The sequence below is a fragment of the Antrostomus carolinensis genome, unplaced genomic scaffold, assembly GCF_000700745.2.
Source record: "Antrostomus carolinensis isolate BGI_N321 unplaced genomic scaffold, ASM70074v2 scaffold18994, whole genome shotgun sequence".
Classification (NCBI taxonomy): Eukaryota; Metazoa; Chordata; class Aves; order Caprimulgiformes; family Caprimulgidae; genus Antrostomus; species Antrostomus carolinensis.
Genome location: NW_010313018.1, coordinates 1 through 17,627, shown reverse-complemented (window position 1 = coordinate 17,627; position 17,627 = coordinate 1). Strand labels below are relative to the sequence as shown.

The following is a 17,627-nucleotide window of genomic DNA, read 5'->3' as shown; positions in this document are numbered from 1 at the left end:
GATTTATGGTGTTACACTGCAGAAGCCTGTGTAGCCCCTGATTTACAATCCTGGCAATCGTATTCAACTCTGTCATCATAACTAATTACAGCTAACTGCAGATTACCATACTGCAAACTCACTCTCATCTTTGTGAAAGAAATACGATGTTCTGCTAAAAAAGAAAAAGAATCAAACATCCTGAGGGCTAATGAACAAAAATGCACTATTCCACGTTGGGCTGCAAACCTAAACTCTTCGAATCAGTACCGTAAAACTTAAAATTGCTATTTGTTGGCAAGTTGTTTTAGCCTCAAGTACTTACATAGTAAATCACCATTACGCTAATACCATACCTTTGGCCTGAAACATATTAATCTTGGTTAACAATAACTGACATTTACATTACCAATTCAATTCAGGCATTTTGGTGACTAAACATATATGCAAGAGCTTCAGGGAGAAAAGTTATTAGTTCTGAATGTGTCCTTGCTTTTCACTGAGAGTAGTTTTGAAGAAACATTATCATAAATTCTTGTTATAATCTTATAACAAACATTCAAATCTTAATTGATCTGTAAAACATTTGACTTGGAGTAAAATCTGCATTTGTTTCTTGGGTGTAGCTAACTGCCCAACATAACATATTTCAGATATTTTTTAAAATACATATTATTATACCTCATCTGCTCAAAGAAACTGGGACTTTTAAAACTTGAGTTCCTGGGAAGGAAAGAAAAATGGGAATGTGAAATACTCTAAAAAAATATGACAGCAGGACATGACAAATAGTACCAGATCCTCCCAGGAGGCGGACGATGGACTTTTTTCAGCCCATTTTTTTTTTCTGTTTACATTTACTAAGCCCACAAATGCATAAATAATAATATTTTTAAAACAGGTAAGGTGGTTTTGCTTTTCTTTATTTAATGCCCCACCCACAACTTTCAAACAATCAGAAAAGTAGTATTTACTGCATTAGGTCTGTACAACCTTAGCAGGGAAACTTATCCCTCTCCTTGTACCCATGCATTGTAACTCCAGTGCAGCACAAAACACATTTGGACCAAGTATTTTATTCCAACTTTAGAGAGTTCTCTATCAAACTCCAAACCCATTCTACAATGCATTATCTTAGATTTTCATGCTTTGGAAAAAAAATACTATAATTAACATATTACTGATGTTTAGATAGTATTTTTGCTACATTATAAGAGAGAGCCAAAACAGTCTAAAAGCATTAAAAGAAACACAAGGAATTTGATGTGCTAGGTTTTGGTTTGGGGTTTTTTTGTGTGTGTGTTCTTAAGTTGCCCACAAAGATTCTTCAAGTAAAAATGGGTATTTAACTCCTGAGGAAAACAAGATGGATTACATGTATCCCATGTTGCTTTTTGTTTCCCATCTTTTCTTGGCTTCAAATCTGAAATAAAGCACAAAAACCATGTTGGGAATCATGAGCATGTACGTTTCAGGTATTCAACCATCTATTCTTAGTAACAACAAAAATTAAAGCTTCATTTTATTACTGCAATAAAGACACTAAGGCAAATGTAGCCATATAACCAATATATTAATTATCATAAAGCCTCTGTACTTAAGTCTGATACATTGCTAAAAAAACCCACAAAAAAACCCCTCAAACCCAACAAGGTTAAACAAGACAAATAAGATTAGCACAAGCCTATTTCAACTAAGAAAACATTTAACTGAGATTGTATTGTATACACTTAGTGCCAATAAAACCACAAATGTTTAATTCCATACTCAAATGACTTACCCCCAAGCAAGCTTCTTTTTCTTTCGAGCTTCTTGGGCAGCCTCTGCTTCTTGCTTGGCTTTTACAAAGTTGCGGCAAGCAGCAGCTTTGGCAATTTTCACACCAAGCTAAGACATAAACAGGAACAAAGGAAAACTGAATAGATGCAAATAGCTCATATGAAATTTAAGCCTTACAAATTACTTGGTCTGATACTGTTTCTCAAAATTCAATAGATATTAAAATGTCTTTCAAATATTAGGCTGATGCTCTACTATTAGATCAGACAAGCAAGAATGCCTCAAAAGAAACACAAAGGACTGGGATCCTGGGGCAAGCAATCCTTTTCACCAAATCCTTCATTTTCAAGAATAAAAAAAAAGGGCAATAGCCCACTAGATGCTTTTGTTTGTTTGTTTGTTTTAAATAAAAATGTAGACAGATACACACACACAGTCTCCATTATTAAGACCAGTCTGTGACCTCAACTGTGCTAACACAATAATATCAGATCTTACTAATACAAAAACTACCCAAAAAGTTTTATACAGGAAGAACTGCTACTACCACACATTTTCCAGTAGTACCAGTTTTAATCAGTCTATCCAGAAAATAAATGAAGCAGTGTCCTTAGAGTCCATCTGGCATTTAGTCTACACATTAACAGCTTTCAGATTATAAGTGTGATAATATGCATGCTTTTCAAATAAGGTCATAGTAGGCTGTAGGTGAAAACTACTTTACTTTCCTAAAGTTAGTCACACTGTGAGAATTAACTTTAGTGAACGTCAAGGTGGGGAAAAAGAACAAAGCAAAAAAGATGGAAGAAGGTACTGTGAACTATGACTAGATTATTTTCCTTAATCAGCACTCATAACTTGTTAATTGCAGTTACATTTTGTACATCATCACTTGACATATTTGCAACTAAATGATGAATTACAGAAGAATTTGGTCTCAAAAGTTACTGCTTTTCTCCAAGACAAACAAGCAATTCATTCAGCCAAAACAAACAGCTACAAACTGTGATGCGGATAAACAGTTTTTCTTCCTATCCACTCCAAAACCTACTGAAGTTAGCCAACATGTTTCTGACTGGATATGCTAAATTTCCCCAAATGTCATGCGACTATAAAAGAAGAAAGGCATGGGAGACCCAAGTAAAAGAACATTCCTTAACACTTTGGTTTAAATTCCATTATTAATGGTAATATACTTCAATAATCTACACAGGTAACTCTTATTTACTCCAAGAGATGTTTTATCCAGATAAGATGAGAGAGAACTCAAGAATACATCTTCAGGTGTAGATGCACTGACATCTTCTACAACTCTCCCATTAAACACCTACCACGTAGGTTGGTTGACACCATGACCATGTTTTTGCTAACAAAGCAAAACAAAACAACATCACTACAAGCTGCTCTACCTTACTGTCTTTTCAGGGTTCAAGAATCAAGAAAGCAGCCTCCCTGCAGAAGACTGAGAGTCTACATGATGCAGACAATAAGCACATCATCAGCTCCTGCTTTAAGGTTCTAAGCACTGGCAATACAAACAGTTAAGAGGTAAGCATAATATTTTAAAAGGAATATGTGTAAAATAAATAATGCTAAACAAGCTTTTAATTTACTATTTGCACCTATAAAGTCATAAATATGTGCCTGTGGAATCACACTGATGCACAAAATAATTCATGTGACCAAACATTTCAAAACTTTTATATTATTAGCTACATCATTTTTCCCCTGAGCATCAACTTTTTATATAATCAGTAACTCCATGCCAACATCTGAACTGCCAAATCTCAAGTCACAGACTAGAACACAGCATTCTCTTATTTGCATTGTCACTTCATATTTAAGGGAAGTTATTAACACACTTGCAGTATAAAAATGCTTTAGAAAACTCACCTAAAGTATTGAAAAAATATTTACATGTTAATTGACACTGGACTATTTATTAGCTAAAAAAATAGAGCAATTTGATGGCTGAAGTCAGTCAATCAGCAGAACCACGCCTTAATTTTTGTACTGTATTTTACCCCCTAACATACTTGAAAATTAATTCTTACTATGTGATGAATAACAGCATCTCCTTAAAATATGTTCTAGTGGCCTACTGAACACTTATGCAAATATACACAAGTGAGGTCTACATAAATGCTGCAGAAAAATCTTTTCAACTGTATTTCTTGGAAGACAGAATGAGTTCTTCCATCTTTGAAAGTACAGGAAAAATGGGATTATAATACCCTCTGTAGTGCATGTGGAAGAGAAAGGAGAAACATTTTACAGCACTAATGTTATCATTTTTGGGCTGCATAGAGTCAAATTTTCCAAGACATGAAAACAAATGTTGCATATAAACACACAAACATTTTAGTCAGATTAAGTGTCTTCTGCTCCCACCCACACCCAGACATACATCTTCACTCCCCCCCTTCCTGAAGAAATCCATAAAACCTTGGTCAATGGGTTTTGCATTTAAAAAAAACATTTCAGGTCATCAGATAACTCAATAAAATACAATCTTAAAAGAAGTAAGAAAGCATGAATAAAAATATATACAACAATTTCTTGTGTAGTCAAAGTATCAGCATTTTCCATATAGAACATCCAATATTTTGCTGCATTTTAATTAAGGTGTCTAAACATTATCACAAAGAACTGCAAATTGGTCAGAGCACGCAGTAAGGAAAATTAAGCTCTAAAGGCTTTTTATCACCATATTTCAGGAACCAAGGGTGTAAAATGTTCTAATTTGGGATATATTAAAAGCCATAAAAGGTCTTTCAAAAAGATTAATGGTACTTTGCTTGGATTTAAGATAAGGGCTTTAGCTGGTTGGAAAAGCAGGGCCCTGGCTAGACCCTTGAGGCATTCATCTTTACAGCCACTTGGAAGATTTGTAAAAGCGTCTGCATAACCTCAAGCAAACGCACTGCGACATTTTTTTTTTTTAAATTCCTTTCAATTTTACAGGTTTAAAGTGTGTAAATCACATTGGGTAGTAAAGCTGATATAATGGTTCATCCTTGTAACGCTATATATATATATATTTTAAGACAAACTTTAAAAACAACTTAGTTTCTACAAGGCTAAGACCTTTCCAATTTGAAGTTGACCAATAATAATGTAAAAAAAAAATCTTACTCTAGATGTTTAACGTGGCATAAATGAAAATTCCTTATCCGTTGTTTCTCATAAATTTTCTGCTCATCTGAAATTGTTACCTTGTAACAGATTTCTGAAGCTTTGCTTCTTTTTGAACGGTTTCAAGGCATTTATTTAAAAATACCAATTATCATACTTTAACTTTTTTATGGAATAACAGGTCTCTATGAAAAAAAAATATTTATGCCATTCTCTTTTGTTCTTTAATTAAATGAAAACAGATGTTTTCTGAAGTAAAGCGGAACCATTACTGGAGTACTTAAAGTGTTAAGGTCTTTAATTTTTATATCAGTTTGGTCTACAATTCCTGATTGTCTTTACTCAAGCTCAACATTAATGTCAAGCAAGTTACCTAGGAGACGAAAGAGATCAAAGAGACAAAAAACCCTCAAATGTCTGATTAATCAAGCCTGCAAACAGCTTATTTCTTTTAGCCTGCATGCAAGTATGAAAATGAGATTCTGGGAGCCGTACATTGTGCAGATTTGTTCATTCTTATCAGAACAAAGCCAGCGGCAGCTTATTTCATGGATCATTGGCACTGTCATCAGTGCTACACAGAACGGGTGACAGCTCCTCATTTTGAGGCTTGAACAAAATTAGCAAAAAGTCGGTACAAATTAGCCTCTCATCTTTTTAGTAATATGACATTATTCATTTACTTTTTATCCAATTTTTAATTTTTTCCTTGTCAGCTATCCCTTTCTAGTGTTTCTTGCACAGCATCATAAAACACTTCTAAAACAAGCAAAGAAATGGCTGAAGTTGAAATAGTATGTAGAGTTCAGGCAGAAGAGTAAACATTTTTATGAAGTTGCAACAGAACCTACTGTAACTTCCAGAAAACTTCCTTGAAAACCAACACATTTAACATAAAATACAATAAAGCAAACACTTTTCATTAAGACAGCACTGTGCAATGTCACAATGCAACACCAAATAAGAGAATTAATGAGACAACATATTCAAGAACTGCTCTGGAAATATTTAGGTCTGATATATGAAATGCTAAACCCACAGAAGCTCTAACAAAACATCTATATTCAAACAGGTCTTGAAATATCCTACGATCATACAGGAGAAACCAAGCAGCCTTTTAATACACTGTTACAGTTTCTCATCAAATATGAATCTAGTTATTTCAGGCTTGCCTTTAGCAATGATTTTCTCCTTTTATGTTATGGAATGTTATCCATTGCTGACGTATATAAAATATATAAAGCAAACAAGAATACAGAGTGGATTTTGCAGTGAAAATTGTCCCCTTTCAATGATGTGCTCAACTTCCACTGTAAAATACTTTGTAATACCTTTGTTGTATTTTTATGCTGTGTATTACAACATCAAATTATATTTGGATGACATAGTAATGGAGCAAGGACAGAAAACTGTTCTAATATTAAGCTCTTTGCTAGATTTAAACATTTAAATGTAAGTAACTTCTTCCATTCATGAGAAAACACAGCATTAAAAAATTAACTATAAGCTGTTAGATGCTTTACACAGCCCCCTCATAAGAAAGGCAGTTTTAAAAAAAGAACTGTAGTACTGTTTTCAGCAATTTCTTTATCTCTGTTCTTCTAAGTAAGAAAGCTTATTAACAAGCTTTGAACTTAAAATCACATTTACAATAATGTGCCATCAACAGTTTTATAAGCTAATTAGAAAAAAAGATTAATTAATGACTGGCTGCTAATAAAATGGCAATCATGAAGAAAGAAACCAAGGGTGCTAAGCTTCAACTACCACCAATTAAGAGCTAATTACAAACAAATTATATATGTGTTTTGCTGTGGGCTTTAATTTACTAAAATGGTTTTAATTAAAAGAGAAAACATGCTGATTAATTGAACTGCAGAAAAAATCTACAGTATAAACTGTGCTTTGTCTGTCTCTTTAATTAGACTTGTAACATCTGAAATCTTTTTTTAAGGTTTGTTAAGGAAAAGATATACATAATTAAGGGAGCATAAGAACGTAATTCTAGGTGATAACCCTGCCATGTTCCAAAGGTTAAAAGAAAACAACCTCAATGAAGAGAGATATTTGGAAGCACCTCTGCTATGTGTTAGAAAGAAAATCCTTCAGAGCTAAAAAATAAACTCTTTTTTCCCCCCACTCCCTAGATCCTTCAATGGGCAAGGCTTCCAAGTTAATTGGTGCTTGGTTACTTTCCATATAAAATGGCATCAATCTCTTCAGGTACCTAAAATTGTGAATACTGCACAAAGTTCAAAAATTAAACTCTGTTTTACCAACAGAAGAGCATCAAGCATTATAACCTGTCCATCTGAAACAGCAAAGTGTGTGTGACCTCTTGATCAATCATATCCTACCCAGAATTCCAAATGGAAAACAGCTTCCAGCATCGTTCTCACTGGTTATGACATAAAACCTTGCCCATGTACGTACTTCCCATTCTGAATTACTTGACTAGAACTTAACTTACAAGACAACAGATACTAATTCGGTCATTAGAAAACAGTCAAAGCTGATGCAACAAATTTTGAAGACCACAGCAGGACTGATCTTGCTGTAACACGAGAATGACATCCCAGTGAAAAGCCAATTAATTTTGTCTATTATGATGTAGATCTTTCATTTAAGCTTGATTACAATATCACAGCTTCACTATAAACTGCAGCTTCTTAAAAATGTTTCACCAAAATGCCAGAAACCACTAAGCTAAGCACTTAGGAACGGTGGTGTCAAAAAGCCTGTGCTATTTAGAGACTGACAACTACCCCAGTAATTTAGTACACTGATTTATAAAATATTTTAGAAGTTCCTTTTGACAGGTAAGTCAAATATGGTCAAGACTATTTTATCATGTTCAAGTTACAGTCCTCAGGCTAATGTTCTCTTAGACAACGTGGCACCTACCTACCAGGCACTTAACACAAAAACCACAAGCAAATGCAAAGTTTGGGGTTTAGCCAGATTAGTTCTCAGAATATCAGAGCCATAAGAAATCGGCATTCTGCTTCTTGAGACACCACAAAATGATTTGAGTACAAAAGCTCTATGAAAAATTCTTTCTCTAGGGGGAAAAAAGCTTGGTAAATATTTTCAGGCTTATATATTAGGGCTGGGGGGCAGAATCTTTTGAAATTATTTGGTTTAATTAGGAAGAGAACTTTTACAAGTATAACTCCAAACAAACCAATTTACAGCAAAGTGAAATAACCAGGTATCTCACCATACCATCCTCACTCAAAGGGATAAACACCTCCAACTACACATACTCACAGTGCTCCAATTTATCAACATTTATTCTCCAAGACCTAGGCAGATTCTCACAAACACAGTAGGAACAATTAAAGTACATTTCAAGATATTATTCCAAAAAGGTTTTTTGAAAGCATTGGAAAAGTTGATGTAATTCCAAGCATCTTTTCCCAGTTACGTATCCAAGTACCTGCTACCATTAAATCTCAACTGCTCTACCCTACAGCATCACCAAGAAAACAATTTTACTTCAGCCCAGCTAAGTGCCCACATAAACTTCATTCTCTCGACAACTTCTATTCTAAAAGGTTCAGAATTTTTTGGGTAAGTCCTACATTAATATAATAAGAGTTCTATTAGCATGTCCCAAGTTAAACAATTGGCATTAAATGCAACGTTCGAACAATAGCTTTAGTTATGCCATTCTACATTTGAAAAGTAGAACTTCAAAACATGAAGGACTCTGCCAATGCTGAAAGCCCTTGGAATGTTATAACAAAGAGAGCAGCTGGATTACAATAATAAACCTTAACTGTGCACATTATACCAGCACACTGCAATGAATTGCTAGTTATTTAATACTAATAGTACTTATGTTGTAGGCATTCCAGAAATAATTCAGCCTAACAGTGTGTCTAAAAACCAAGAGTGAATGAAGATTAAGCAGTATGACCCATCTGTGTTATGCTGACTCTCAACACAAATGTATAAAAGGAGTGCTGACCTTGTATCCTGTAACTGCAGCACAGCACCAAGATGCTCAAGCCAGACTGGTTGGGCTTGAGCATCTTGGTGTTCTGGGTTCTAGAAGCAGCCTAGCTGAAGCAGCAGTTACTCACGGCCTAAATTACTCTGTACAACATAATGCAGACATGCCCACATTCCTTCAGGAAGGATTTCAGTCATATATAAAATAATGCAATCAAGAATTATAGGATCTCTAGAACCCTTAGTGAAGCAGAGCACCCCATAAGAAACCATGCTGTGGGGATGGCCAAGGATGCTACAGTCAGAGATCTGTTACCCTGGTAACTCCCAAACTAACTGCAATCACTTTTCTAGTCCACAAGGGAGGATGACAACAGGATACAAGGGGTAATACTTTGCAGTGAGGTTTGCCAAGAGATTAGACTGACTATCATCATCATCATCACATAAGTACAATGCAACTACCAATATAAAAAAAAAAAAAATGAGTAACACATTTTTAGTTAGTCTGAAAAGCTACATATGAATCCACACATGCAGTCACTAGTAAATACACAGACTCATGAATAAGATATCCAAGTTCTCAATCTAAAACCTTGAATGCTACTAAATTAAGAAGTTTTGGGTTAAAATCAGCATTTGTGTACAACTGTCAACGCAGAAGAAAGCAACAACTATATTGCCCAAAGCCTCATTTACAGCAGTACAGTAACATTTCCCTTTAAGAACCTGCAACAAGTACCACATGGAAACCAAAAGACCCAAAACCTTGAAGCAGTATCATTTAGGCTTTTAGCATATACATTTCAGTGATCCACTCACAGCTGCTAGATTATGCATATTGCCTAAATCATCACTGATTTTAAAGGAATCTGATTTTTAAAAAACCTTTTCTCACTGTATCATGATGACAGCATATTGACAGCATCATTCTGGCATTTCTTTGCTTTTTAGGAGATGTTTTTACTGTCTACTCTCATCATCTGTTTATTTTTGGCTTCATTTTTCTAAATACTGAAGCTGCCCTATCAGTTTCACAGGCTTATAAATGTTATACATCAAAAATTAGTTTCACTTATTAAGGCAGGAAACGGCTTTAAGAACTCTGGGATCTGTGCCTCAAAGCAAAAGCTTTATCAGCAGGTTCCAGTCACTGCTTCTTGCAAAAGAAAATGGTGCCGATTAAAACCCCATACACCTGATTTCAAAAAGAACACCTACCCACTGAACATTTTTCACATGGCTGCAAGGGGGGCTGTACCCCAAAGAGGAGGCAGCTGTTTCTCATACACTCCCTGCCCCCAACCCTGCAACACTGCTGAAGAAAAATGAAAACTATACAGAAAAAGATGAAGTTCAGATAGAAGAACAATAATTCCTCCCCTTATTTCTCTAGATGTCAGAAGTGGTGCACTTCAATACAGTCATTGTATAGTTCCATACCCGACTTCCTCACAGTGTTGTGTTGCATTTGGAAGTTAGAGGGATGCAAATAGCCACATACTTTAAAAATTAACTCAATTCCAAGAAATGTAAAATGAGTTTAAGAAGGGACATTTCTTTAAATTGCAAAGAGAAGGCAAGTAGCAATAGAATCAGTACCATATGATAAGAAAGCAATATTTTATTAACTGCACTTATACACAAAACAATGATTTTTGAATCAACCTCTTCCGTAATCACCCTTTTCTATAGCTCTTCGGTGAATCAGAATTAGTGACTGTTAGAATGATTTCCTTAGAACAAAAAGTTAAAAGATCCACTAAAAAAAATACGTCTTCTTAAAAATCACAAAGAAAAATTAATCTTGCAGTGGGTTATGTAGCACATCTTCAAAACAGGAGAGAACTCTAGTGAATTCACTTGGGTTCTGCCTCGACAGAACTCCTCATGAGATCAAGCCAGTCATTTGAGTTTCTCTTCTTTCAACATACTATTTATTCAGATAAACCCACTTAACCAAAACGAAGTCAAGGCTGTGAATACTAATAATGTTTCAAGCATTTTGTTTTCAGAATTACAACATGCTAATATTTGAAAGTCAACAATTTGGAGCTAATGTTCCACAAATAATAATACATTGCTGTAGCACCTGGGATATGCTAGATGTTGTGCAATCCCATGGCTACCAAAATCAGATAACAGTTTATCATAAATATTACAAAACCTTAAAACTTCTTACATTAATTTGTTTTTACAAACAATTTGCACTAGAACCTCAGCATGTTTTATTGATTATGATACTCTAACTGCTTTAGAGGAGATGGGATAATGACATTTGTGAAGGAGAACTGCAAGTGTTTTTCATGTTGTACACATGAAAGTGAATACACCAACATCACAGTGAGAAGCTGGTCAGTTGTTAGGGCACATTAGGACACATTCCTATCGCTGTCAATAGCTTTTCTCTTTGCAGATTGAAGTTTTGTGATCACTGATAGAAAGGCAGATAAGAGTCTAATCACTGGAAACTGCCTTGAGTGACTAAATGTAGGAGTTTAATGACTGTGAGAACATGCACTGAGGAACAGTTAGTTTTACCCAACCTTGGTAAACAGTTTACCTAACCTTAGAGAACCTGAAGAACTGTATTTCCCATTCCAAAAGCCATTTGTTTTTAAAGCCATCACAATACCATATTATATTGTATTAAACAGATTGAAATCTGCAATCCTACATTAAAGCTTAGCTTGAAACCTCGTACTTAGGAAACATTTTAAATATTTGTATGAGAATTAGAAGTACTTGGAATCTGTCTTTCCTTTCTTAATTCCTTTTAATACCTTTGAATTTTGCTAGTATATACATTGGACAGAAAATTCCCATTATCTCTGTGAAGATGGAAGAATATGCAAGATAGAGGAATGAAAACAAAAATTACATTAGAAGTGAGTTATATAAATCTAGAATATTTATAGTTTAAATTACATAAATCAGATTACTTAAAAATTACAGCATCTCCACTCACCTTAAATAGTACTTATTTAGTTATTTTATCTTACCTAGCTTCAAAACTATTCCAACTATCTTTTTATCCTAGTTTTCTTCCTTTGCATTTTCTCCCCTGCACACAAATAGCAGTGGGCACAACAGCCTTCATGGATTTCAATTACATCCTTCAGCTGCTACCACCTACCAGACATGCACCAATTTAACTATTTCTTATATGAAACTGCAATTACCAGAGGTATCTGACATATTCCTCATCAGTTTAAATATACATTCAGCAGTAAATACAAATTTAAAGGGTCCAATTTTTGTAGCAAAGAGCAGCATAGCATTCATAAAATTACTCAAATACATCAACTAACAAGACATCTTGAAAAAATGGAGTTTCTCTCACCTGGATTTTTTTTTTTTTAGATATGCATTTATATAATAAAAATTGATGATGAGAAGAAAAAGAAATCCATTCATTCTATAAACATCATTCTAAGACTCTAGTAATATGTTTGACATGCATCTACTCCCATTCTTCTTCAGAATTCTTCCAGCCATCAACTCCTGATCACACAAATACACAGGAAAAAAAGCACAAGTACACAAGTTTGGGTATATCTGTCCTTATTTGGGCCTGTCTTGCTCTAAGTTTGCTAAATCTCCACCTGTCTTCAGACTTCACAAGCTTTTTGGGGATGGAAGGCAAAGAAAAATCTGAGGCACAGGGAACCAACAGGAAGGGAACATCCTATACCTGTTTTCTTGGCTTGTGACACGCAGAAAAATCACAAGTTTAATAGAGATGACTAGTTACTGACTCCTCTGACTCATGGAGTTGGCATGAGGCTTTAAAGCAAGGTTACTTGGGATCGTTCATTGTTGTATTTTCAATTCTTATATACAGCTGCAACTGTTCAAGCATTACTAGATCAGCAGCAAAATCCTCTGATCACTGACAGAAACCTGCTCTGGAAATAGGAAAGGTGCCCTGAACAATCTTCAGTGCTGTTTTAGTTATGACACTTTTCGTGCAGATGGACAAAACTAAATGTTTCCTCAGAGCTTTTGTTAACAGCCCACTTACCTCACGAATGGCTAATCTATCACTCAGCTCCTCAGCCTTATCAACATCACCTTCAGCCACAGACTTCTCTATGCTAAGTTCAAGGCCAGACTAGAAAGAGAAAAGTATATATCTTTAGAACAAATAAATAACATGTTTAAAGAGAGCATTCTCGTTTCTAAAAATATTTATTTCATAAAATTCTTCATTTTAAGACACTGCATAAACCTGTAATTTCTGTGTAACACAAATCACTTTGTCTATGGATTGTAATGGACAGTATAATTAAGAATTCACTGAAAGGCTGCCTGAGCACAAATCATTGCATTAGTTCCACCATACGTGCAGGATAATACTGTAGGTTAAAAAAATTACACGGACTAGTTTATGCCTGTCACAATAAAATTTCATCTGAAGATCTGGCTTATCTCTTCCATCCCTGGAGCTTTCTAAACAAAATGTGAAATATATTTGTCAGGTAACATGAAGAATAGCAATTACCACTGTATCGTTACAGTTCTAAGATCTTATCTTTATCCAAAAACTGAGTTCTGGCACAGTGCCACTTCACTGTGCTAATAAATTAAAAATTCTAGCAGACCTATGGAAAACAATGAAAAAAGCTTCAGAATTTAACCTCTGAAAATGAGAAAATAACCATTTGTTTAGCGACAACCTTTACAAATAATGTAACAATGAAAAGTAAATATTTAGTGGAAATTATAGTTGGAAACTTCTGAAGGAATATAGAAAGGTAGCAGAGCAGTAGGCACTGACTTCAAAACCTCACAAAAAAACTCACTCATGCTAACACAATTTACAGCCTCACTGGTTGTAAATATTAGTGATGCTAAAGAAAACACATATGACAGTTTCATTAGCATATACTTTTAAAAAAAGAAAGCAAAAAAGCAAACAATTATTGAGAAACAGTGATCTGCAAATACTCCACTTGAATTATTCAGGTGGAAGTTGGAAAAAAGTGCACAAGTGGAAGTTGCAGTGACAGTCAACTCTGTTAGCTGTCCTTTCTAAAATTAATGAGACATACATTCCACTAACAATAAAATCTTTGAACTTAGGTGGAGAGCATGTGCATTTTAACACCCTGGGCCTCATTCTAGATCTGTCCTGAGCAGTTTAGTAACAACTAAATACCCACCAAAAATAAGAACTTGGACAGAAGCAAACAGTTCCTCATGACCTTCATGCAGAAACTTATTTTAGGCAAATGAAAAATACAAAATTTATCATAAAAGAGGCTAACTGAATATTTGATATCACAGAACTTATCAGGCCTTTACTAGAAAAACTACAGAACAAAAAGTGCTGTGAGAAACTCACAAGATAACGAGTTTCTCAACTTGTCCATTATGTTGTGCCAGTTATTTCAAACATGACTAGTTACACAATAATATTTATTAACAAAATGTGTTATAAATCCAGTAAAACTGTATAGCAGGTTTGGCCCTCTAATTCCTAGAGCCACTGGTGTCAACTAAAGGATTTACTTGATCCATTTTAAAGTTAAAGCATGACTGAAAAAAACAAAAGGAAAAAAAAAAAGTCAAACAATGCATATGAAGTCTTCTGTCTCTCATGGTAATAGAAAACAAAACCAGACAGGAAATAAGCGTGAAGATTGTCTCAAAAGAAAGTATTTTCACAAACGAAAGCAAACTTTTAATCCAAGTGCAATTCATGGGATATGTAAAAGGAAATTAATTAAAAATGTGCACAAAATTATCCTTCCTCAGAGTGAATTGATCATTTACTCACTTTCAAAAAGTCTCAGTTTTATTCCTATCTCAGCTAAGGCTGAGTTCTTTTACTGCCAAGTATAAGCTGCCATTGCTTTGTACCAACAGTCACCTTTTGTGGAGCCTTGCTATGCACAGGGGATTCAAATCTGTCATTGATTCCAAAGTATTGTGTAAGTTCTTTCCATTTGTCTTCATTTGCCAACTGTTGACTACTAAAAACCAACAACAAAACAAAAGTCATTAATACAGCCAGTTCCCTTTCCACAACTTTTAATGTTCTTTTCAATGCTAAAAGGAATTCTTCCATTTGGCAGACATGCTCTTCTCAACCATTCACAGTTTTTAATGAAAATGAAATTAATTATTCCTTCCCCTTTGTAAGTGTAATTCCACAATCTTGAAAGCAAGCTTATAGAATCATGTAGGTTGGGAAAGACCTTTAATATCTTCAAGTCCAACCATTAAGCTAACACTGCCAAGGAGGAAAAAGAAGAGGAAGAAGAGTGGGTTGAACAGGAGCAGTGACATGCAAAACATCACTAGGAATAACATTAAGTCAATTTTAAGTTACATTAAATAACACATTTGTGTTAATAACAATGAACTGCATCAAACAATCACTGGTAACAAATTCAGTCTGCCCGACAGAGACACTGAACAACTTCAGCAGATATTTTACATGATGTTCAAAGCTAGGCTTTGGCCATGCACATGGTCAAACTTATTACAAGTTTTGCCCCATACTGAAAACAGACCTCAGAAAATCACATTGACCCGGTTATACCTCTTAGTCACTTCATCATTCTTTTGCTGTTTTTCTAGGGAGAAAAAACAAACAAACAAAAAAACAAAGCACAAGATTACACAGTAATACCCCACAGCACCCAATGAAGTTAACAGAACTCTAATTGGTCACATTTCCTCTGACAGATTGACACACCCGGATTTTTACCCAATGATCAAGTGGATTTAAACCCCTCAGCTGTAAGACTTTTCATACAAATAATCTCCTACAGTATCTATGAAAAAGTTTTAACCAGAATACACAAAAGTATATTTTATTGAATGACTGACTGACCTACACATAGCCATTATAAATCAGTATTAACCCAGTAAGCTCTACCTCCTTTTTAAAAAGGAGAACAAATTTATTACTTGAACAAATTACAACCAAGTCCTACAAGTGAGGTATACAACTGGAAAAATAAAATCCTAGATAATAGCTAGAAAACATCTACCCAGGCATGCAATTCTTGGTGAAATAAAACAAAAAAAACCTTAAAACCAACCCCCCTCCCCAAAACCACCAAAGCCCACTTCTAATGTATTTCATACTAATTCTGTAAACATATAAAACACCTTTTCGGCGGCGCTTTCTTTTTCGGCTTTTGATTCCCTGAATTTCTTGCATTTTCATTTCACAGTTTTTCTTCTGAAGCTCCACAAATTTCTACAAGATTAAGAAAAATAAAATCAGTATTTTTAGGGTTTTTTCTAATTAAAAAAATAAATAATTACATAATGTTGTCCCAATATCTCATTTATCCACAGTACCTTGTTATATCCATTACACTAAAATTTATGCATTGAGAACATCCAGCTCTGATGGTGTTAAACTGGAACTGGTTTCAATTTTTCAACACACCTCTGACTTTCAGCTCCCCCCAAATCCCAGGACTATTCACACCTGAAAGTTTTCCCATGGGATGGGACACTAAATACACATCTGCTGGTTGTGCACTGCTGAGCTATTCAGTGCATTGTTACTGCCTGGCTGGTAGTTTGTAATCCAAGTATTACTGACAGCACAGCCCTTGCACTGCAGGCTACACGGATCGATGGGTGGACTCTAAAGACTACAACACAGATTGCTTTGTTTATATTTATTTTTCAGCCTTTCCATGCAACAGGAAAATCAAGAGATTATAAGCAACTAGGAGTCTGAATGCCTCCAACTAACCCCACAGAAAGCAGAAGGGCACACCTCTACTTTGCAGATACACATCCTGACATACTTCCCTGTAAATCCTTACTAATGCAGAAAGCAGTTACGAAGAAGCTCAGACACTATCAAAACCACAAGTCTCTATGTGACTGTGCAGTCATCTGAACAACTCCCTGCTGTGCTTTCAATCACCACTGCACTAGGGAAAAAAAAAGTCACACTCACTTCCTATCTAAATTCCTGTTCACCCTGCTTGAAATCATCTAAAATACATTACAGTGACTGCACTTTGACCGTATTTTAAGTCATTTCAGATTTGTATACTGAATATTCAACATTGAGTTATTTTAATTTAAAAATTAGCTATTCAACTTTGAGTATGTTGCATCTATGCTCTGGGTATCTGGAGACTTGTAACAATACCCACATTCCACAAATGTAAAGGCACTCCAGAAGGGCATGTTTGAGATTCATTTTCTCCATGTGTCGCTGATATCACAACAGGTTCACCGATGGTGTTATTTTCAGGGGCATTCTCCTGGAATTCCGAAAGCTGATCTCTTTCAGTATCTTCTTTGGCATCTTCCTTTGGAAAGGAACCATGTGATTCATCTCCTTCATCAGAACTTGACTCAACATCACTTTCATTCAGTCCTGGAGGCAACAGTCCACTCCACATCTTACAGTTTAAGCAAGTCCGAGCCACTTCAAGTCACTGCAAAGACAACAGAGTTACATCAGCTTACCTATTCCAAGCAAAAAACATAATTAGCCTGCAGAAGAAACAGAAACAGCAAAACACATCATCAGAAATATTTTAGTTTCTCTTGAACAAATTATCTGTCATTAGATGTTTTAGACAAGCACTGTTATAAAGCTTCTAATACTCACTGTTTCAGAAAGAAGTGAAGGTTGAAGCTACTGGCATTCTTTTTTTCTTCCTTGTTCTTTAAGGTCTATTAGCTCTCTTTTTTCCCCTCCTCGTTCTTTAATGTGTTGTCATTTCGCATTTGTTTACAGCTGCTCTCCGCTTAAGAGCGATATTAAAATAAACGCCTCCTGCCTC

The 17,627-nt window shown here is 35.1% G+C and overlaps 1 protein-coding gene across 1 annotated transcript; it reads right to left on the bottom strand.

Moving 5' to 3' along the window:
• Positions 1–1,350: 1,350 nt before the first annotated feature.
• FAM204A (family with sequence similarity 204 member A) lies at positions 1,351–17,240 on the bottom strand. Its single transcript, XM_010167213.1, has 7 exons — positions 16,989–17,240; positions 15,976–16,066; positions 15,401–15,434; positions 14,726–14,828; positions 12,875–12,964; positions 1,760–1,866; positions 1,351–1,402 (listed from the first exon to the last, which is right to left on the bottom strand). Exons 1-7 carry the CDS (start codon positions 17,238–17,240, stop codon positions 1,351–1,353), a joined length of 729 nt encoding a protein of 242 aa, XP_010165515.1.
• Between the last annotated feature and the right edge of the window lie 387 nt (positions 17,241–17,627).

What these genes read in the sequence shown, in the direction of transcription:
- FAM204A (XM_010167213.1), bottom strand. Translation starts at nt 17,240, where the DNA reads ATGTGGAGTGGACTGTTGCCTCCAGGACTGAATGAAAGTGATGTTGAG. An exon ending in TGCCTTTACATTTGTGGAAT is followed by an intron (nt 16,067 to 16,988) that starts GTGGGTATTGTT and finishes TTAATCTTGTAG; the next exon opens with AAATTTGTGGAGCTTCAGAA. An exon ending in AAGAAAGCGCCGCCGAAAAG is followed by an intron (nt 15,435 to 15,975) that starts GTGTTTTATATG and finishes TTTTCTCCCTAG; the next exon opens with AAAAACAGCAAAAGAATGAT.